The sequence below is a fragment of the Saimiri boliviensis genome, chromosome 5, assembly GCF_048565385.1.
Source record: "Saimiri boliviensis isolate mSaiBol1 chromosome 5, mSaiBol1.pri, whole genome shotgun sequence".
Taxonomy (NCBI): Eukaryota; Metazoa; Chordata; class Mammalia; order Primates; family Cebidae; genus Saimiri; species Saimiri boliviensis.
Window position 1 is genome coordinate 4,384,459 of NC_133453.1, and position 22,809 is coordinate 4,407,267.

At 44.0% G+C, this 22,809-nt stretch overlaps 1 protein-coding gene across 6 annotated transcripts in view; it reads left to right on the top strand.

Annotated features, from left to right (window-relative positions):
* COL6A3 (collagen type VI alpha 3 chain) overlaps positions 1 to 22,809 on the top strand; it is a 91,003-nt gene that overhangs the window by 66,725 nt on the left and 1,469 nt on the right. For all 6 annotated transcript variants that reach the window (XM_039469720.2, XM_074398809.1, XM_039469723.2 and 3 more), the window contains 12 exons: positions 232 to 294; positions 1,591 to 1,623; positions 1,709 to 1,745; positions 1,844 to 1,855; positions 1,953 to 2,446; positions 4,546 to 4,642; positions 5,555 to 6,253; positions 7,556 to 7,658; positions 10,467 to 10,855; positions 12,116 to 12,379; positions 13,433 to 13,531; positions 22,622 to 22,786. In XM_039469720.2, the coding sequence (XP_039325654.2) occupies positions 232 to 294; positions 1,591 to 1,623; positions 1,709 to 1,745; positions 1,844 to 1,855; positions 1,953 to 2,446; positions 4,546 to 4,642; positions 5,555 to 6,253; positions 7,556 to 7,658; positions 10,467 to 10,855; positions 12,116 to 12,379; positions 13,433 to 13,531; positions 22,622 to 22,786 (2,455 nt within the window). The remainder of the gene's footprint in view (positions 1 to 231; positions 295 to 1,590; positions 1,624 to 1,708; positions 1,746 to 1,843; positions 1,856 to 1,952; positions 2,447 to 4,545; positions 4,643 to 5,554; positions 6,254 to 7,555; positions 7,659 to 10,466; positions 10,856 to 12,115; positions 12,380 to 13,432; positions 13,532 to 22,621; positions 22,787 to 22,809) is intronic.

The following is a 22,809-nucleotide window of genomic DNA, read 5'->3' on the forward strand; positions in this document are numbered from 1 at the left end:
GGCAAAGAACATAACCCCTCCGTAGTTGATGGGGGTCTCTCATTGACTTTGTTGAGGTTGCTTGTCCCTAAATTTGAATTTAAGAGACATTTTAACTACCTTAAAGTGAGAGGTTTCTCGTAGAGCTGGAGTCCCTCGAGTTAGGTCACTTTTACCATCCTTCAAACTATAGGAGCCTTAAAGTTTCCACTTTCTGACACAATTGAACAATGTTAGTTCTGTTCCCTCTAGGGAAATTCGGGACCTCCAGGGATAGTTGGACAGAAGGGAGACCCGGGCTACCCAGGACCAGCTGTAAGTATTTATCCAGTTCTGATGCAGCCACCTGGAGCTGGGTGCTTTACACGCGGTCCCTGAAAACTTCCCAGCGTCTCCTTTGCTCACCAGAATGTGTGCTGTGCTTGCATTTTCTTGGTTGCTTTCTCACATCATGATGCAGCAAAGAGATTTTGAGTTTTAGAATAACAAGAAATTTTAAAAATAACTTTCACGGGATATTCTGTCATCTAGGGAGTATTGTAATTTGCCTTTACAGTTTCCTGAGATAGGTGCGTTTGAGGTTTGTGTAGAGGGGAAACCAAAGAGGGAAAATCTCAGTCCCTTTTGCCTGCATCGTGTAGAAGTTGTACAGTTCTGCTAGGTCGTGGTTGGGCGATGCTTCCCTTGGTCCATGAAATCTTCAAGGGAGCTCCTGATTTGCGGGTAAAATCCACTCGTCACGCCGCCACCAGGAGCCAGGAGGGCATCCCCCCACAGACCTTCCAAACCTCTTTATTGCTAATACCTTTGTTTCCTTATTTGAACTTCTCCCTATGTTGACCCTCAATATTGAAATTGATAAGTAAAAAAAAATAATGGAAAAGATAATTCAGGAGTTGGAAAATCATTCCAGAAGGAAAGGTCCAGGGCTTAGTTTGGTTGAATTCGGGAAAAGAAGGCTGGTCAGGTGGGTCTGATTGCTGTCTTTAAATGAGTAAAGTGTTAGGGGGAGCATGTTAAGCCCATTCCTACAGAGCAAGCAGGCAGAAATAGCCCCCTGGAAAGACACCTAATGGCCCATGAGATACCTGCTGGGCTGTCAGGGTAGTGAGGTTTAGGGATGGGGTGCTGAGGGCTGCCTCGAGTCAGTCCCTGGAGCTCCTCGGCTTGGAAGTCAGCTGGGATGCGTTAGACATGGAGGGGACCAGGATAGCTCAATGACCCCTCACTGCGCCTTTGGCAGGGGTGGTGTATCAAGGAGGTGTGTGAAAGGGAGCCCTTTTCTCAAGAGAAGCAAAATCTAGACCCAAGCTCACATGTGTGCTTTACATGGATTGGTGGTGAGCTTCCTGGTTTCAGGACGTGAGACTATTTCAAAAGTCAAATGACCTCCCAGGGAAACACATTTGCCGTCAGAATCTTCCCTCTTGCCTTGCAAGGGATAAAGTCAGTGTGTAGGGAGAGGCTGTAAACAATCAAGGTTATCCAGGAGCCCCTTTGGCTTGCTCTGTGTGTTTCTGGGGGCCAAAGACTGTTTTTTTTTGTTTTGTTTTTGTTTTTTGAATTCCACATCTGCTGTGGCTCTCAGCTGTTTGTTCCTTGGTTTTACAGGGTCCCAAGGGCAACAGAGGCGAATCCATCGATGTAAGTTACATGTGTCTAGAATGACTCATTGCCTCGTGAGCCTTTGATTTGCTCTCTTTACATATTCTTTTATTTTCTTTTAAAGCAATGTGCCCTCATCCAAAGCATCAAAGATAAATGTCGTAAGTATATGATTTTCTGTCTGACAACGTGTATCTTCACATGAGAAATTCTCACATGGTAGAGTGATCTCTCACCTTTTCTTCTGTTTCCTTTCTAGCTTGCTGCTATGGTAAGTTGATTTTGGTGACTTTCTCCTAAGGAAAGGAAGCCTCCCTTTTGTAGTAAGTATGGCTTATCTTTAACTTTCCACCCTTCACTTTCCACAGGACCCCTGGAGTGTCCTGTCTTCCCAACAGAACTAGCCTTTGCTTTAGACACCTCTGAGGGGGTCACCCAAGACACGTTCAGCCGGATGCGGGATGTGGTCTTGAGTATCGTGAATGATCTGACCATTGCTGAGAGCAACTGCCCACGGGGGGCCCGGGTGGCCGTGGTCACCTACAACAACGAGGTGACCACGGAGATCCGGTTTGCTGACTCTAAGAAGAAGTCGGTCCTCCTGGACAAGATTAAGAACCTTCAGGTGGCTCTGACATCCAAACAGCAGAGTCTGGAGACGGCCATGTCATTCGTGGCCAGAAACACATTTAAGCGCGTGAGGAGTGGATTCCTAATGAGGAAAGTGGCCGTTTTCTTCAGCAACAGGCCCACAAGAGCATCCCCACAGCTTGGAGAGGCTGTGCTCAAGCTCTCAGATGCGGGGATCACCCCCTTGTTCCTTACAAGCCAGGAGGACCGGCAGCTCATCAACGCTTTGCAGGTCTGTGCTCTGTGGGTGCTGTTGGCTTCTTCCTTTCTTCTGGGGCTCTGAAAAGGTTCTCAGACATGTCCATGCTCCTGGGCGGCTTTATGCCCCATAGCTCCTAATAGGCCCCCAATGCGGCCATCTATCTGAGAACTTCTCTCGTGAGATCGCCGGCACAGCCGTGTGGCTCCAGCACTGCAGGGATGCTCACACGCCCGTACAACTGCCCCGAGGTCCCGCCTCACGCATCGACAGCCCCGGCCGGTTAGTGCTAGTGTTCGTGATACTCTGTCTGCTAACAAGGTGGTGTGACTTGTTTGCTTTATTTGTGAGGACCTGGACGTTTGGATCAGTCCTGGCTCCTCCCAAGATGGCCCCATGTGCCCACTCTGAGCTGTGTCTTACTGTGTACCAGGCATTTGCTTCCCATCCCCAGCTGGTGCGGTTTGTATCATCAGTCTCACCTCATGGATAAGAAGACCCTGCTGGTAGTGAGGCGCTCGTGAGAGGCTGGGACCCTAGTCCATTAGACTCTGAAACCCATGTACTGATGATACCCATTCCACTCTGTCCCAATCAGCCCTGAAGGTGAATATCCAGGGTGGCCCTGGAGATCTGTAGTCTCTGAGTGAAATCCCCAAAACCATGCAGACTGAGCAACCTCAATCTACACCACCGTGCAAAGCTGTCTTCAGCCAGACCCCAAGGGTTATACCACAGAGGGGCCAAGTGTCACTTGTAATCTGATTAAATAACTCGTTTAATTGGTATTTTTTCTCTTTTTGAGATGGAGTTTCAGCTGTAGTACAATGGCATGATCTCAGCTCACTGCAGCCTCTGCCTCCTGGGTTCAAGGGATGCGCTTGCCTCAGCCTCCTGAGTAGCTGGGATAGTAGACAGGCGCCTGCTACCATGCCTGGCTAATTTTTTGTATTTTTTTTTTTTTTTTTTAGTAGAGACAGGGTTTACCATGTTGGTTAGGCTGGTCTTGAGCTCCTAACCTCATGATCCATTCATCTTGGCCTCCTAAAGTGCTGGGATTATAGGTGTGAGCCACCTTGCCTGGCCAACTGGTTTAATTGTTATATCGATTAGTATTTATTTGGTGCATTTCTGGTGGTGCTGTTCAAGAGAGATGGGTGTTGGGTAGGAAGGAGTCCAGCCAGGAGTCAGGAGGCCTTGGCTGGTTCCACCTCCCTCCACATTTAAAGTAACGTGCATGCTACTTAGCTTCCCTGGGTCTCAGGTTTGTCACCTGTAAGATGAGACTGGGGCAAGGTGATTGCTAATGTCTTTCCTTCCACATTGGATAGTCTATGCTTTTACCACAGCCTGGGTCAGCGAAAGACATTGGGTCTTCACTGCCGCTTCTCAGTGCTTATTCTGCTGAACACAGGGTGATTTGAGCACAGAATGCTGGGTTTGGGAATCCAGGGTTGAAGTTGGGCTACTGGCTGTGTGCTCTCGTGTTGGGGGTTTGTTCACAAAAATCTGTCCTTGTGTGGTCTGAGGGACCACATGAGTTTCTTGGCATGGTTTCAGCAAGATCAAAAAATTATTCATACATTAATTGTTCACCCAGTCATTGATTCAAACTAGATATTTGTTAAATGAGTAACTACTAATCACGTGCCAGGTGCTGTGATAGATAGGACTCTTTGCACCCACTGGGAGTGATTTTGTTACTTGCTTTAAGTATGCCTGAGAGGGTGGGGAAGGGATGGGTGCTCCCATGTTGTTGCTAAAAATAATGGTAAGATTAAGTTCCTACTATTTACTGGAGAATACACCAGGTACTAACATTTATCATCTAATTTAACCCTCCAAATGACACCAGTAGGAAGGTATTATTACCCCCTCATTTTATAGCTGAAAAAAACTGAACCCACTTTGAACAGGATATGAACTCCAGCTTACCCCATTAGAATAAAACCTGTGTTTTTCTATTATACTCAGAGCCTAGACCCACCTCCAAATGAGAAGATATTCTCAATACTGCCCTATTGGGAAGTTAGTCTGTTTTATTGATGTGGCTTTGAATTACTCCTCTGCCATATTTTCAGATATTACTGATCATCAAGCCTCTATCAAAATTGTTCTTTTGTTTAAACCAGATCAATAACACAGCAGTGGGCCATGCGCTTGTCCTGCCTGCAAGGAGAGACCTCACAGACTTCCTGAAGAATGTCCTCACATGTCATGTTTGCTTGGGTAAGCTGTTTCTCTAACAGAAAAATCTGTCCAGCTGCAATTGCAAAATGTAATATCCACAGAAGAGTGTCTGCGGGAACAATTATGATCTATAAAAAGAGCTTGAGTCCAGTCGATTCACAAATCCTCCTATTTGCCATTGTAAATACTACTGTAGCAGTTTCTATATTAGAAGTGAACCTCGGTCAGGTGTGGTGGCTCACGCCCGTAATCCCAGCACGTTGGGAGGCTGAGCAGGGCGAATCGCAAGGTCAAGAGATTGAGACCGTCCTGGCCAACATGGTGAAACCTCCTCTCTACTAAAAATACAAAAATTAGCTGGGCATGGTGGCATGCGCCTGTAGTCCCAGCTAATTGGGAGCCTGAGACAGGAGAATTGCTTGAAACTGGGAGGTGGAGGTTGCAGTCAGCTTGCGTCTCTTGATCTCGATCACACCACTGCACTCCAGCCGGACCGACAGAGTGAGACTCTGTCTCAAAAAAAAAAAAAGAGTGGACCTCCCCAAAATGGAGCTTCTCTTTGATGGCGGATAATTCATTTTGTAGGTAACAAAGGAGGAGGTGGGTTCTGCTTAACTTTTGATGTTAGATTCTAGAATGAAAATATTTGACTCTAGTGACATTCTACAACATATTTTTTTAATGAGTGGCAAAGAAGTGAGATAATTTTTGTTTTCTTTTAAAAATCTCAGTACCGTGGTATACGACAAAAGTTTGAGGTCACTGAATTGCTTCATCTACTAAGTATTAGGTGACGGAAACTGAAATCTGGCGGTAATCAAGGCAGCAAGATATAAATTGGTTTTGATCTTCTGTGACCATTTTAATCACCCAAGTCTCCCAGCAGATTGATGAGCGGCATATCCCGCTGTGGGTGTCACAGAATAAATGGGCTGCCATGCTTCTTTCTAGACATCTGCAACATCGACCCATCCTGTGGATTTGGCAGTTGGAGGCCTTCCTTCAGGGACAGGAGAGCGGCCGGGAGCGGTGTGGACATCGACATGGCTTTCATCTTAGACAGCGCTGAGACCACCAGCCTGTTCCAGTTCAATGAGATGAAGAAGTATATAGCGTACCTGATCAGACAACTGGACCTAAGCCCAGACCCCAAGGCCTCCCAGCACTTTGCCAGAGTGGCCGTTGTGCAGCACGCACCCTATGAGTCCCTGGGCGATGCCAGCGTGCCACCTGTGAAGGTGGAATTCTCCCTGACTGACTATGGCTCCAAGGAGAAGCTGCTGGACTTCCTCAGCAGGGGAATGACGCAGCTGCAGGGAACCAGGGCCTTGGGCAGTGCCATTGAATACACCATAGAGAACGTTTTCAAAAGTGCCCCAAACCCGCGCGACCTGAAAATCGTGGTCCTGATGCTGACGGGCGAGGTGCAGGAGCAGCAGCTGGAGGAGGCTCAGAAAGTCATCTTGCAGGCCAAATGCCAGGGCTACTTCTTTGTGGTTCTGGGCATTGGCAGGAAGGTGAACGTCAGGGAGGTATACACCTTCGCCAGTGAGCCAAACGACGTCTTCTTCAAGTTAGTGGACAAGTCCACCGAGCTGAGCGAGGAGCCTCTGATGCGCTTTGGGAGGCTGTTGCCATCCTTCGTCAGCAGTAAGTCCTGTGTTGCAGTGTGTGCCCTGGCCTGGCTTTATGCTTGGACCAGGAGGAGTGGGGGAACCGTCACAGAAAAGACAACCAATGTGTTGACATGAACAGGTTCATTCATTTAACAAACATGTATTGACACCTGCCATATGCCAGAAATGCTTTTAGGAGCCAGATTCAGCAGGGAACACGCAGACAGAATCCTCGTTCTCATTGATTCGTCTATTCCACCACGTTTGACTGAGCATTTCCTCTCCATCAGGCACTCTTGGTGTCCTTAACAGTTCACAAGTGGGTGGGCAAATGGATCAAATACACATTTGTTACGCATGCTATAACATGCTGGCATGTTGCAAGAGAAGGGATTTCTGTTGGGGGCACCAGGGAAAGCTTCTAGAAAGAGTTGCTTTGATGTGAGCTTAGCCACCAGCCCCATGCTTGGAGACCACTGGGTCTTTGCTCAGAGGGCTTTCCCGCTGTGGAATGCTCTCCACCACACTTAAGCAGAAAACCCCTTTTCATCGTCAAAGCTTATGTCCAATGGCTTCTGCTCACCGTGGCGGCTCCCATTCCCAAGGCCTGCTCGTGGTTAATCGGACACCCTACTTAGGGCATCTGTTACCTGGCCTGTTGGTCATTTGTCTGTGGGTCTGTGGTCCCCTACACTGCTCCTGGAGAAACTGCATATTAGTGGGCAGCCCAGAGTCAGTATAGGCAAGGTTTGGCACAAATGAGGGAGATTTGTAAAGTATAAATAAACATGTATATATAGAAATTTTATTATTTAAGGGAAAGTTGAGGTCTATGAAAACAATATTCACACTTGTGAAGGTCTGGCCCCCAAAAGCTCAGGGAAAAATGTAAAGCAAAGGGAAACCAGCAGGTTCGCCCGTGGGCCACCATTCCTGTCATCCAAATATGAAAAACTAAAGCTTTGTTCAACAAAGCACTGAGAAAATATGAAGAGCAGTTGGATTATAATCTGATGTTCAAGGCTCTAGAACTTGTTAAACTCTTCACTAGATTTTTCTTCTATCCCTACCTTCTCTCTCACATTAAATAAATGTATTTTAACTTAATCACCCAAATATTTCCAAATAGAACATATTGGCTTACCACGTTTTATGGCTCAAATGCCATCAAACTTAATGTTTAAAATCATTGGACATAGTTTGTCTGATACATTAATTCAACAATAATTATGGGTGAAATAAATGTTATGCGATTCATTTAACTCGTTGACAGTTTAATTTTAATTTTCATGTTATTAGCATGCAGTTCCATTGTTTTCTCTTTTTTTTTCTTTAGGTGAAAATTCTTTTTACTTGTCCCCAGATACCAAGAAACAGTGTGATTGGTTCCAAGGGGACCAACCAAAAAATAATCTTGTGAAGTATGGTCACAAAGAAGTGTAAGTGATTATAATTATTCTCTCAAAAACTGTGGTGCTGCAGGTAATAGGTCCTCCAACCAACTCCTAACTTTATGGGATGAGGACACTGAAATTCAGAAAATGTGACTTCCCAAAGGTAATGTGGGTCATGTAATCCGTTTTATCAGTTAGCTTTTGCTGAGTAACAAGCCACAAAACTGAGTGGCTTAAAACAGCAACCACTTATGTATTTATTTATTTAATTTAGAGATGGAGTCTTGCTGTGTTGCCCAGGCTGGCGTACAGATGTGCAATGTTGGCTCACTGCAACCTCTGCCTCCTGGGTTCAAGCAATTCTCGTGCCTCAGCCTCCTGATTAACTGGGACTACAGGTGCACGCCACCATGCCTGGCTAATTTTTGTATTTTTTTCTCAGTAGAGATGGGATTTTGCCATGTTGTCCAGGCTGGTCTCAAACTCCCGACCTCAAATGATCTGCCTGCCTCAGCCTCCCAAAGTGCTGGGATTATAGGCATGAGCCACTGTGCCTGGCCAACAACCACTGATTTAATTTGCAATTCTGTGGGTTAGCAATTTTTGTCTGGGCTCAACTGGGTGATTCTTCTGTTTTCCACTTGGCTCCCTTATATGTCTGTGGTCAGCTGCTTGTCAGCTATAGAGCTGCTGGTGTAGAATGGTCTCAGCTGAGCCAGCTCATCTCTGCTCCACATGGTCTCTCATTCTCAGCAGGCTAGCCTGGGTTTGTTCACAAGGTGACCTGGCAGGGCTCCCTGAGGGTAGACAGAAGTGTGTAAGGCCTCCTGTGACCTAGGTTAGAACTGGCACGCTGTTAGATCTGCCACATTCTATTGGCCAAAGCATGTCCGAGGGCTAACCTAGATTTAAGGGTGGAAAACTAGGCTTGATGGAAGGACTTGCCACATTACATTGTAAAGGGCATGGGCACAGGGAAGGTAGATAATTGGGACCATATGTCCAAACAATCTACAGTAGCGGTTGTGAAATGATTACATACAAGTAGGACTGGATACATCCAAAAATGGACTCCACATCTTCTTAAAATGATTAATGCTGTAATAACAAGTAATGATGGTGATAATAGGAAGCCACATGCATGTTCTGCTTGAAGACAGAGGGTGGGGATGGACGTGAGTGGGACGGTGGCACCCATGCTGCTGCTGCTGCCTGGCCTGTGTGCCGTGGCTCATGCCCTGCTCCATCTTGGGTGCCAACTCTAGGAGCAAAGAGGGCAGTGGGGCCATGTGACAGAGGGCTAGCTGGGGTGATGCAGCCGCAGAACTGGGCTCCTGTAGTATGTCAACAATGTGTGCTTCTCAAGAGAATGTCACAGTGGGCCATGCTTTGGAGGAAAGTGCAGATTCTGCAGATTCTGAACTTTGTATACAGATGAGATGTGAATGCAAATGATCCTTGGAAAATGACTATCTGGCTTACTACTGGCTGACTGGCTGACTTTCAGAATGGGGAAAGAGAACCCATCTCTTCCTACCACAGACCTTTCTCTCTATCACCACTCAAGTCCTTCAGCTCTTTTCTTTGTCCTCAGAAGGAGTGGCTTTAAATCTCAGCATGGGCTGGGCACAGTGGCTCACGCCTGTAATTCCAGCACTTTGGGAGGCTGAGACGGGTGGATCACGTGTTCAAGAGATTGAGAGCATCCTCGCCAACATGGTGAAACCTGTCTCTACTAAAAATACAAAAATTAGCCGGACATGGTGGTGGTCACCTGTAGTCCAAGCTACTCAGGAGGCTGAGGGAGAAGAATTTCTTGAACCGGGGAGGCAGAGGTTGCCGTAAGCTGAGATCACACCACTGTACTCCAGTCTGGGCAGCAGAGTGAGACTCCATCTCAAAACAAACAAACAAAAAAACAAACAAAACAAAAAGATCTCAGCATAGTAAGAATGAATATCATTGCTAAGGCAACTAGGACCCTTATCATGGCACTGGATGCTTCATTTAGCTTCATAGCTTCTATTTTTTTAGGCTTTAATGATTCTTATTATTTCTCTGGTACATTCCCTAAAATTGGCTCAACCTTCTTATCTTTAGGAAAATAGAATGAATGAAGTAACCTAGTATTTGAAATCTTATGCTATCAACTTGAAAATATATTAATACTTCCTAGGACATGTAGGAAGATATGACTATAAAATAATACATTTTCTTCTAAGATCAAGAAAGCTACAAAGTGTGGGTCCATGTTGTTGTGTCTGTTTGATTAGGTTGCTGTTCTCTCTAGGGATTGGTAATAATAGATCAGGAAACTGTCAAGAAAAATACACATACAAAAAAATTAAGACAAATAAAAAATATATATACTCTCAATAATAAGCCCTGAAAGCAACATAATACTTGCTAACTTTATAATTTTCCAGCTCAACATAGTATTTGATTGAGTGGATACTTTCTTATAATGAAAGTAGCTAACTACTGATTTCATTTAATTTTTGGTGTTTGTTTTGGCTGGTTAATTGCTATAATGAGAACATTGTTGGACAGTATTTACTATTGTCTCTTATTTTCTCTCTGCCTTTATTTTATAAATTGAAAGATGTTTTGTAGAACAATATAAGCTTCATTTTTAGTGATTCTATTTTTCAGTATGCTGTTCCGTATCTTTTTCGAGGGGGGCACAAATCCTTAAGAGAAGGAATTTAATATATGCACTACTATACATAATCTATAAAAACTATTGCATGCGTTATGCTAAAACAGCAAATCTCTTGTAGCTCACTGGGTTATTTCTTTGTTTATTTTAGATAGCAGGCAAAAGTAGAGGTAATACTTTATTTGTCTTAACAGAAACATTCCGAATAATGTTACTTCAAGTCCTACATTCAACCCAGTGACCACAACGAAGCCAGTGACCACAACGAAGCCAGTGACCACCGCAACAAAGCCTGTAGCTATTGTAAATCAGACATCTGTGAAGCCAGCCGACGCAAAGCCAGCCCCTGCGAAACCAGCCCCTGCAAAACCTGCAGCTGCCAAGCCTGTGGCCGCAAAGGCAGCCACCATCAGACCCCCAGTGGTGGTGAAGCCAGCAGTGGCAGCGAAGCCTGCAGCAGCAAAGCCAGCAGCTGCAAGACCCCCTGCTGCTGTGGCAAAACCAGTGGCCACCAAGCCCGAGGCCTCTAGGCCACAGGCAGCCAAACCGGCTGCCACCAAGCCAGCCACCACTAAGCCCGTGGGTAAGAAAGCGCTTTCTAGGGCTGCCATCTTGTGACATCCTCATTGACTGCTCCCAGGGCGTGATCCTCCAAGCCTGCATGTAAAGCACTCAGAATACAGTCCTTGATCTGGGCTTATACACCTGGATGATGTATTTTAAGAGGTGTTGGTTAGGGATTCCAGCCTCTGCTGTCACCTTTCTCCCACTCCTCATCCTGTGCCCTCAGTCCTGACTTGGGGTAGGGATGGGAAGCTCTCATTCTCCCTGGAATGTCAATGGGGGCACTGCTCACCTCACCTGGAAATTGAGTTGTCTTAAACTAAAGAGAAAAGATTTTATGTCAAAATAGGGTTTTAGCTCTTATTTAAGGAGTGAGAGAAACAGAAAGAAAAAGCCTGCAGTTGGTTCTTAGGCATCAAGGTAGTTGTTTCTGTGCTGGGGTCTGGAGCTGGACTTGCCTACCTTAGAATACGACTTGAAAAAGTCTGGGGGACCCCTTTGTGAATGCAAACTTTGTCCCTGCCTTATACCCACAGAGAAGGGGCCCTAAGCTCTGTGCTATGGCAATATTGGGTGTTCAGTCTAGCAACCTGAAAAGTTAGAGCCTGGACCATCAGCCATTCCCCCAAGACTGAAATCTGTGTTTATAATGACCATGAGAAAAATATTGAAAGTAATGGCAAACCCCTCAATTACTCTGCACCAACCTAATATATTTCAGACCGAATTAGATACAAAATGTAGGTGGGTTTAATGAGACCAAGAGTATGTTATTTATCATTTTCTTAAAAAAAGATACTGAAAGACACCACAGAGTGTCACAAGCTGTATAGGAAGGCTCATGATAAAATGGAAATTATCTTCATTTTAGGAGAGTATGAAAGGGGGAAAGCAGAATTCCTTTAAAAGAATTTCGTGTCATACCTTAACATTTTATGACTTAATATATTTGAAATTATGGGGCTCATTTTGTAGCAAACACAACTTACGATTAGTATACTTGCATTTTCAAAGTATCTTCTTAACACTGGAGATTTTTAATAGAAAAAAAGGTAGTTGATGAATAATGAGATTTTTCATTATTGTGAATTTCACATTTTACGTGTGCTGATAGATTATAAGAGCAATATTTTGGGGGGCTCGAACAAGAAATTACTTCCCTGCCTCACCTAAATTTCAAGTCAGTTTGTCCATTAGCGCATCCCTTCCAGATTTCCTCTCTTGCTCACAGTCATGGAAGATTTTATTTTTTACCTTCACACTCTGATCTATCTTCCAGTTAAGGTGTCCCAAGAAGTCCAGGTGTTTGACATCACAGAGAACAGCGCTAAACTCCATTGGGAGAGGCCTGACCCCTACAATCCTTACTTTTATGACCTCACCGTCACCTCAGCCCACGATCAGTCCCTGGTTCTGAAGCAGAACCTCTCAATCACGGACCGCATCATCGGAGGGCTGCTCCCTGGGCAGACGTACCACGTGGTCATCGTCTGCTATCTGAAGTCTCAGGTCAGAGCCACCTACCACAGAAGTTTCAGTACAAGTAAGTATGTGATCAGTACAAGTTAGTACCTGATTTCTATGTGGAATATCAATTAAGACACAAAGGAGACACCTATTAAATCTGTTGTGAAATAACTACAAACTAGGAAAAGAAAACAACTCAGCCTGGGTGCTTTGCTGGCACCTTGACTAAAAGACAGAATGGAAAATGGAATTCCATGTGGGATGTGGTCCTGCCCTCTGGGTCCTGGGCTACTTTATGCAGGAAACTAGATCCATGTGGCCTGAGCACAGCCCTTTCCAACATCACACCCGGGAAACGTGGCCATGTCTCTTGGCAGGAGCTCTCTGCTGCCCACCACCCTGTCCAGGTTTTAATGTTCAGGAAAACACCAGCCAGTCACTGGCCCCTTAGGGAGTAATAGAGGTGTCGCTGAAGTCTCACCACCCCAGGTGTGGAGGATGTCCGCAGCTGAGTCTCCCTGCCCTGATCTCACCATAGTTGGGCTTTGTCCTGAGCAGCTGTTGTCCCCAGGGGTCCCCCATTTCACTGAGGCCTGCACGTGAGTATTCTCCCAGCTTTTCTTAATTATTCGTGATCCCCTCTCTCTCTCATCGGTCTAAGTTCTTCTGGATTCCCCCATCCGGTTCTTCTTGACCCCCACTGCTCCAGGAATGTGGAGGGGAAGGCTCCTCTTTTTCTTAGGCCAACGCAATTCAGATCAAGGAACCAGCTTGAAAAAGGGGATTCCACCAGTGCCATCGATTAGGCCCATAGAGATATGAGTCCAAAGACCCAGCCAACCCTAGGGCTCTGTTTTCCTGGATGGCAGCAGAAGAGGCTGTGTGGGAGGTGAGAGGATTTGCTCAGAAGTTCAGGGATCTCTTCCATTTGTGTGTTAGTACATGGATCCAACTTGTACCCCACAGCACAAGCCATGGATGCAGAGGTGTCTTGGATCTCTGTCTTTCAATCTCTGCTCCCCCATGTAAGACATTAATCACAAGAGGCAACCTTGTATCAGTCACCAAGGATTCCCAAGCCCCCTGGTTTCTGATTTACCTACAAGTTGCGTGTATTTTTCTTTTACAGTGAAATCTCAGCCCTCACCTCCACAGCCAGCAAGGTCGGCTTCTAGTTCAACCATCAATCTAATGGTGAGCACAGAACCGTTGGCTCTCACTGAAACAGGTGAGTTGTGAAAATATAAAGTCTCTTAATGGCACTAAGAAAATACCCATCCAAAAAGTTAAAGCTTTGGAAGTCTTGATTCCAGTTCACCTTCTTGGGTTGTAAGTCTTAGCCCAGGCATGACTTCTATGGGGAAATGTCCACGCCAGCTCTGAGCTGCCCAATATCATCTTATTCTGCATAATCCCAGGTGTAAATGGAGTCTTACCTTGCCTGTGACCAGGCTCAGGGCAAATTTCATGGGAGGTGCTTTTGAAGCTATTGCTAAGATTCACATATCCATTAGTCATTTCTCCTGTGCCTCATACTGGGACTCGAGTTGATTTGTGGTCTGTGATACTGCAAAGATTGGGGTTTCATTTATTCAGCGATTTAATCGAATACAAAACTACTTAGAAGAGCACAAGGCAAATCTGGCTGGAATCCATGAGATGCATGGGTTTGGAGCTGACTCATGGGACGTTCTGTCCCTGATGTCCGAAGCACACAGCCTGGCTTAGTCTGTGATACCCCTCTCTCATGTGCTTGAGCCCCGGAGTGTGTGCAGGGCCTGTGTTAAGTTAGTGACTGATTAGGTGTGGTTCAGGAACTGACAGCTGTTACTTGCTTTTCTTCTTGGGCAGTGAAACTCCGAGAGACCTGGAATCTCTCATTCAGCAGAATGTGGACTTGGCTTATTCATCCATGAGAAACTGATTGTCAAAGTAGTTGATAGGCCTTGCTTAAGAGGGTTCAGCAAAGAATGATGATGCTAACGTAAAAAACAGAAATTCCATGGAAATTTAGATATAATACTGTTTTACAGGCCTGACTAGGGGACAGTTCATCATATTTTGGTGCGTTGTCTACTGCCAGGAGGAGAAAAGCGTTTCTTTTCACGATGCTTATTTCTGTAACTGATTTTAAAGGCGTTTGTTGAGTGAGCCTGTTAGAAGGCCGTACCATGGTGCTTGAGCTCAAAGAGAAGCCACAAAGAACACAGACTTCCTCCAAAGGTGTGGGTCAGGACAGACTCAACTCTAACTTCAAAGTCGTTGAAATCTGTGTATGTCATTTCTCACTCACTGGCTAACTTTACCCTGAAAACAGTGTGAGAAATAGAAAATTTTTAGCCAATTTAGTGCTTCATTGAGAGAAAATGACTTGGTGTAAACCAGACAGCAAGATTTGGGGATGTTTTTGATTCTCTTATGTGTGGTCCAGAAAGGACAAGATTATATAAACAGCACTGCCTAGTTAATATAAGCAAGAAAATCTTTAAGCAAGATTCTGGCTGGGCTGTTTTCTTTTTCTTTCTTTCTTTTTTTTTTTTTATATTGAGTTGTGAGGTTCAGAATTAAGAAGATGCTTTTGAGCCAGACCTTTAACACTGAGATCACCTGTCTACATGTGATAAAGAGAAAAGAGTTTTTGAAATTGAGGCTTGTGTTTTTTTCTCCTTCATACTAATTGGGACGTAACCTTCAGACCCAGGATGTGAATGTCCTCTCAGCATTTCACATATGCATGTCTGTGTATGTGTGTACACATGCATATGTGTGTGTTCCTGCCTAGAATGAAGACATAAATTACTTTTTTAAAAAAGAACAAGGCCCTACATAATTGATCTCTGAGCTCTTAAACTTAATTACTTCATAGTAACAAAACAGGCCACTGAATATACCTTGGCCTGATGACTGTGTTGGCTTACACACATACATGCTGCTTTTGAGAACTCTTTTTGAATTATAGGTTGGTGGGAAAATATTGCGATTTTGCTGCTGAAACACATCTCACGCCAGTTAGAATGGCGATCATTAAAAAATCTGGAGACAACAGATGCTAGAGAGGATGTGGAGAAAGAGGAACGCTGTTACACTGTTGGTGGGAGTGTAAATTCATTCAACCATTGTGGAAGACAGGGTGGCGATTCCTCAAGGATGTAGAAATAGAAATTCCATTTGACCCAGCAATCCCATTACTGGGAATATATCCAAAGGATTATTAATCAATTTATTATAAAGACACATGCACACGTATGTTCACTGCAGTACTGTTCACAGTAGCAAAGACTTGGAACCAACCCCAATGCCCATCAAAAATAGACTGGATAAAGAAAATGTGGCACATATACACCATGGAATACTACAAAGCCATAAAAAGGATGAGTTCTTGTCTTTTGCAGGGACATGGATGAATCTGGAAACCATCATTCTCAGCAAACTGACACAAGAACAGAAAACCAAACACTGCATGTTCTCACTCATAAGTGGGCGTTGAACAATGAAAACACATGGACACAGGGAGGGGAACATCACACACTGGGGCCTGTTGAGGGATGGAGGGCCAGGGGTGGGATAGCAGGGGGTGGGGAGATTGTGGAGGGATAACATAGGAGAAATACCTAATGTAGGTGATGGGGGGATGGAGGCAGCAAACCGCCATGGCATGTGTATGCCTATGTAACAATCCTGCAAGATTTACACATGTACCCCAGAACTTAAAATAAAATTAAAAAAAAAAAAAAAGAAAGAAAATAATGGCAAAACCTGCAATTACTTTTGCACCAACATAATAAATGGAATATTTACTTAAAAATGTCTAAAATTAAAAATGGATAACCAGAAGTAGGAGAGGAATGCTTATCCTCCCTACCCCCCATTAACTTCTCTCCCTCCCCTCCTCACCTTCTCCTGTAATTGTCATTTTAACCATTTTCCCTGGGGTGACGAGGAAATCTATTAATGGTTTATATATTTTTGGATATAGAAAAAGAAGTTAGAAGACATCACTCTTTGTTAAATAACGTAATAAAAGGGTAACCGCATGCTTACTCAGTAGTTGCATGTGTATTTTGCATCCAAATTCCAGTTATCACAATATGCATTATTTTGCATTATTTCTCCAAAGATAGATTTTCTAGACCAGGCAAAACAGAGTTTTAAAAATACATTTTCTATATTTACATGTATCTATTTTAATTCCTCTTACTTTCTGCAGCATCAATTAATTAGAAACATGTTTACAGAGATGGGTCCCTATGAAATAGTAGATACTACTGTTTGCTTTCTTCACTTTTGTGAGTAAAAGATGCTGTCTTACGAACCTGTATGTTGGATTCTGGGGACCTGGTGACCTGTGTCTGAGTCTGTGAAGGAATCTGTGGGCAAAAACACCCTGAAATGAAAAGGTTCTCAGTCCTGGGCACCTAAGGCAGAGGAGGAGGAGAGCACGAGCTTACCCTTGGTTTTCATTTGCGTTTCTTAATGTTTGCACATTTTGACAATCACACTGAATAGATGCTTGTTTATCAGGTATTTGAGTTAGGCATGTAAATGCAAGGGCAGTCTGGTTAGGAGATTCTTTGTCCCTACAAGGTCTGGCCCTGTTCGGTGTGTGGCAGGGAGGCTCTTGCCTTTGAGATGAAGGTTGATTCTGTTAACAGTCCATTAACATGACTATGGCATCATTGGCAGCCATTCAGGATTCCAGCTTTGCAATATTAGGTGATTTGATTCTAAATGGTTAATATTTGTATTTTCTTAAAACAAACAAAATGAACTCCCACACAAATATCTCACTGTGCTTTTTGCTTTGTTCAGCATCTAAAAGAATTACACCCCAGCCACTTTTCTGTGACACATCTGCTGCCTACAAATGGCAATTAGCAGCAATGGGTCCTTCATTCATTACAGCGGCCTCGGCAATGCATGGGTGTTCTGGGCCTTTCTACCACCTGCTTTACCCGCAGCTGGTTTAGATAGTGCTATGTAGTTGCTAATTCTGATTTTAGTCTCTTGTTACCCCTTCCCTCTTCTCCCTTCTCATTTTTAGCTAAGGAAGCCTTGGATAGATATTTTCTATGCATGTTATTACTAAAGCTAAGACTCTCCGAAATTTCTAAACAACAAGTTAGATTTTCTAACTTAAAATTTACTTTTTGCAATATTACAAAATGAATCCTAAATTACTAGCCTGATTGTATGTGTTAAAGAAGTTTTAATGCAGAAACTAGAAAAAAATAACAATATCTTTTATTATTTATTTTTGAAATTAGCAGTCTGTAGAACTGATCGCATTTTGCCTGAGCAGACATCACTGGGCCAATTACATAGCTCTGAAGGGACCATCATTTCACGTTTACTAACATTTTACTTACTGATTCTAAGATGCACATTTTTTTCCCATTGGGACCCTTCTGAAACTGAAACGTGACTTAGAATTGACAACATATCATGGTTTATTGGTAATATTTTGTGTGACTTAGTGGAACATAAAACAATGGTGCATCATAATTAAGATATCTTAGATTGGTTGGAATACAGTATTTGGTCGTCCATGTTCCGTATGCTTATAGATCATCAATTAGCATAAAATGGTATATCCGAGGGAAATATCTGACTTTATGTTAACAATAATTTAAAGAACGCACTAATCCCATGGCTGAAGTAAGTTAAATAGCTACAAGTATTTGGGAAATCATCCTCTCCAAGCTGTCTGTTGTTCATTGCTGTGTGAGGAATTTTTCTGATTAGTTACCGTGTGTGGATCATGTTGAGCCCAAAGAGTTATTTTTTTTTTCCTGAAGTCTTAAAAAATAGAGTCTGTTGGTCAAGATCTGAAAGAGTAAAGGGTCTAAAATTTAACCACAGCTATATTTAAAAATAAAGTTAAAAATTGGCCAGGTGTGGAGGCTCATGCTTGTAATCCCAGCACTTTGGGAGGCCCAGGTGGGTGGATCATTTGAGGTCAGGAGTTTGAGACCAGCCTGGCCACATGGTGAAACCCCATCTCTGCTGAAAATACAAAAATTAGCCAGGTGTGGTGGCATATGTCTATAATCCCAGCTACTCAGGAGGCTAAGGCAGGAGAATCACTTGACCCTAGGAGGCGGAGGTTGCAGTGAGCTGAAATGGTGCCACTGCACTCTAGCCTGGTGACAGAGTGAGACTCCGTCTCAAAGTAAATAAATAAATAAACAAATAAATAAAGTTAGAAAGTTAGTACGTTTCCTTGGTACCCTTTGAACCGACCAGTGCTCAAAATGTAGGCGGTGGAAAGTGTTTTCATTCAGGCAAATCGTACCTGCACCCATACTTGGATCCAAGGAAGTATCTAAGGTTTGTAAGCACTTTACACCAGGTGACCAGGCGACCAGGCGTCCCCAAACTACGGCCCGCAGGCCGCATGCGGCCCCCTGAGGCCATTTATCCGGCCCCCTGCCACACTTCAGGAAGGGGCACCGCACCTCTTTCATTGGTGGTCAATGAGAGGAGCACAGTATGTGGCGGCCCTCCAACGGTCTGAGGGACAGTGAACTGGTCCCCTGTGTAAAAATTTTGGGAACGCCTGCTTTACGCCATAATAACAATACCGAGTGAGAAGGTGACTGAATTTTCTTGTTGTGGGGACCATTAAACTGCTGAGGAACATGTTTCTGAATGCAGCATAAACACCTCCAGCCTGCCGTCCTTCAGTTTGCTCAAGGGAGTACTTACATAGTGATTTGGAAATCAGTATGTTTGGAAAACGTCAAAGCAGATGCCTTTAAAAATGCACTGAAACACTATGGGACTATCAAACTATGAAAAAGACAAGATTTTTCACTCAACATGTTCTCCGCTTTGAAGAATACACATAATTTTTGCTGATGATAAAGTTAATAGAGAGGCATTGTCAAGCATTCAGGATATACAAAGAAATATGTTATACAATTCTCATTGTGACAGCATTGCTGGCTTTTGTTGAAAACCAGGAGTGACCCAATGCATAGCCTTCCGATTTTTTTTCTATGAATATTCCCTCACGTGGGTAGGTGCATGCATTGCATCCACTCCCATATATCTTTATTACAGAAACAGACCGTAGTGCTTAGGGTGCCTTGCAACCCACTGTTTTTGAATGGTTGTTGTTAGGATGTTCTAGGTGGGTGCCTGTGGCTTCTGGGAACAGGTGGGATTCCCAGAATGGGGTTTTAACCTAACACTGTGACCGGTAGTAAGGAAGTCTCAGCAGACAGTGGTCTGAGTCAGGCAGCCTTTCGCCTCTCTGTTTCGCCTCTGTTTTGCAAGGAAAATTACATTGTTATTCTACGTTAGGAAGCCAGGAAGCTTGTGGATAGTTTTCAGTCCTTATTGACTTTTAGGGTCTCACTAGGTTCTCAGTAATTAGGAAGAGCAAATTAAGGAATACTCAACCAAACACTCCTTTCAGAAAAAGAGAAGGCTCTAGCTTCCTACAGGTCAGGCCTGGGGAGCAAACTCATTTGAGAGGGAAAAGATGAACAACTATTGCATCCGAAGACTGGTCGTTCTAGGGAAACGTCCCGGTTAAGTTCAACGAGGGCTAGCCATCTCTGTTTATACTCCAGTACATATATATATACATATATATATATATATATATATATATATATATATATATACACATATATTTGAGACAGAATCTTGCACTGTCACCTGGGCTGGAGTGCAATGGTGCAATCTCAGCTCACTGCAACCTCCGCCTCCCAGGTTCAAGCGATTCTCCTGCCTCAGCCTCCCAAGTAGCTGGGGTTACAGGAGCCCACCACTGCACCCAGCTGTGTGTGTGTGTGTGTGTGTGTGTGTGTGTGTGCGCACGCATATGTGTCTGTATGTATATATATATATATATATATATATGTTTTTTTCTTTAAGTAGAGATGGGATTTTACCATGTTGGTCAGGCTGGTCTTGAACTCCTGACCTCAGGTGATCCACATGCCTCAGTCTCCCAAAGTGCTGGGACTACGGGGGTGAGCAACTGAGCCCTGCCTTTTTGTTGTTGTTGTTGTTTGCTTTTAAACAGTTGCTTTAACATATGTGGGCACAGCTGAGGAGAGTCCAGCCAAAACGATGGGTCTCAGAAGTCAAGATGATGTGCCGTTTGCATTAGAAGTCTGCTTAAGAACATAAAATCCCCCATTTTCATGCTTCTGAAGTGGAGGATTCCAGGTTTTTGTCTTTGAATCATGTTGGGTCCTCATTAATGTATTTCTCTTGGTTTTCCAAATATCTGCTTGTCCACATTAACAGTGTCCTTATTTTCCATTAGTAAATCTCACAGGGTCTCAGTAGTGACTCTCACTGAAATAAGGGCAGAAAACGCCAGTGCCATGGTGTGGACCTGGAGGGTTAGGGTGGAGACCCCAGGAAGCTGGAGAGGCTAGTCAGATGGGAGGTGGAGTGTGCTGCTGTAAGGCTGCCCACGGGCTGGGTGTCTGTGGGTCTGGGCAGACCTCTCATGATTGGTTCAGAAGAGCCCAGGGGACTGGGAACTGAACAGGTAAACACAGATGGTCAGGACTGAAGTGCACTTGAGATAAATAAATTAGAACAAATAGGGTCCCTTGGCGAACGCTCTGGGAAGGAAGGAGGAGGCCCCCTTTGATGCGGGCCTCATGCACACACACACTCATAAAGAATTTTCTTTTCTGTGTTACCTTTAATTTTCAGTCTACTTGGCTTGTCATGAAAGGTAGAGCCTTATTATTGAACAATATGCCAACAGAATTGAGTTTCCTTTTTGCCAAGAAATATAAAACCCCGAGCTTTTAAAATTTGGTTTCTTCTCTGGGGATTTAACATGGAAGGATTTGGTGGGCAAATGACCCAGAAATTGGAAAGGAGAACCCCCCAGTAAATGAGGAATAAGTTTTGTTGGTTGAATCACCTTTCGTTGCTCAGTTCCCTGGAGGACCTTTTTCGAAAGCTAGGCATTTTCCTTCAGTTACTGGCATACTTGAGGGAAAGAAGGTTGTTTCTGTAAATTGTCTCCGTTTTATTTTGACTTCCTGGAGTCTTCAAAGGCTCTCAGGGGGACTGCTGGCTCTCTGGTCCCTGAGAGGGTCTGTGACTAGGAGGTGTTGTGGAGCCACCAGCCACCAGCCTGGCATTTGAGTGACAGCAGCAACCAGGGAATATTTTAGACCAATTCTGAGCCTCAATCCCATGCACCTTTGAGTCAGCTCCACCGTGGGTGATCCAAGCTATGATGATCCACTGAAGCCTCAGGTTTTCCTTGTCCTTTTTGCTCTCTGTCTGAACCACAGATGCTCACCACCTCCACAGCTGTGAGCAGCCTGCCTCGCTGGGGACAAAGGAGATGGAGAAGCAGCCCTTTGTGGGGAGAGCTGGATAATTTGAGCCTGTTAGCTGCTCACAGGAACATGCAGAATTATTGGCTTCAGGGAGTTTTGGAGAAAGAAGGTTTACGTTTTCAAACTTACAGATAACAGTTGACTTCAGTGCTTCTCTTTCTCAGAACAATCTGGAGTTTGCCAGAAATCTCTGTAAACAGAAGTTGCGCTGTGTGTGAACTGTAAACTTTTTGCTCCAGGCATCAAGGGGACCTTCGCTTTACTTTGCAGCTGGGCTACATCAGACGTGTGCATTGAAAACATAAATTTCCTTAACTGGAAAAAGAATGCTTCTCTGTCTTCAAAACAGCTCTGCTATGTGACATTTTTGCCATCATGCATTTTACATCAGTGCTAGCTCTTCGTTTTACGTGTTTCGTTTGGCAGGTCACAAAGGCCCTTGGCTACCACACACGTGTACATACACTCTCTCTCTCTCAAAGGATTTTCTTTTCTGCTTTACCCTTAATTTTCAGTCTACTTGGCTTGTAATGAAAGGTAGAGCCTTATTGTTGAACTATATCCCAACAGAATCAAATTTCCATTTTGCCAAGAAGTATAAAACTCTGAGATTTTAAAATTTGATTTCTTCCCTGGGGATTTAACATGGAACAATTTGGAGGGCAAGGGCCCATGATTGGAAAGGAGAAAGACAGTTTATTTCATTTAAAATTATTCAGTAACCATTGCCAACGTTTGGGATTCTGAGTGCTGTATATGAAGCCCTTTCATTGATAGAATTCATTTATCTCTCACAATGCTGTAAGCGATTACTGTGTCCATATGGCAGTGAGGAGACAAAGATTCAAGCAGGTTAAGGGTGTCTTCTTCTGGAAGCTCTTCGCTTCTTTTTCTTCTGCCACAGTAGCATCATCAGACTGTCAGCCCCAGCACTGGGAACAGAGTAACACACACATTCTCATTAATCTCCTTTTGTCATCTTGCTATTAAAGATATATGCAAGTTGCCGAAAGACGAAGGAACTTGCAGGGACTTCATATTAAAATGGTACTACGATCCAAACACCAAAAGCTGTGCAAGATTCTGGTACGGAGGTTGTGGTGGAAATGAAAACAAATTTGGGTCACAGAAAGAATGTGAAAAGGTTTGCGCTCCTGGTAAGTGATTCTTCTTTGTGTTT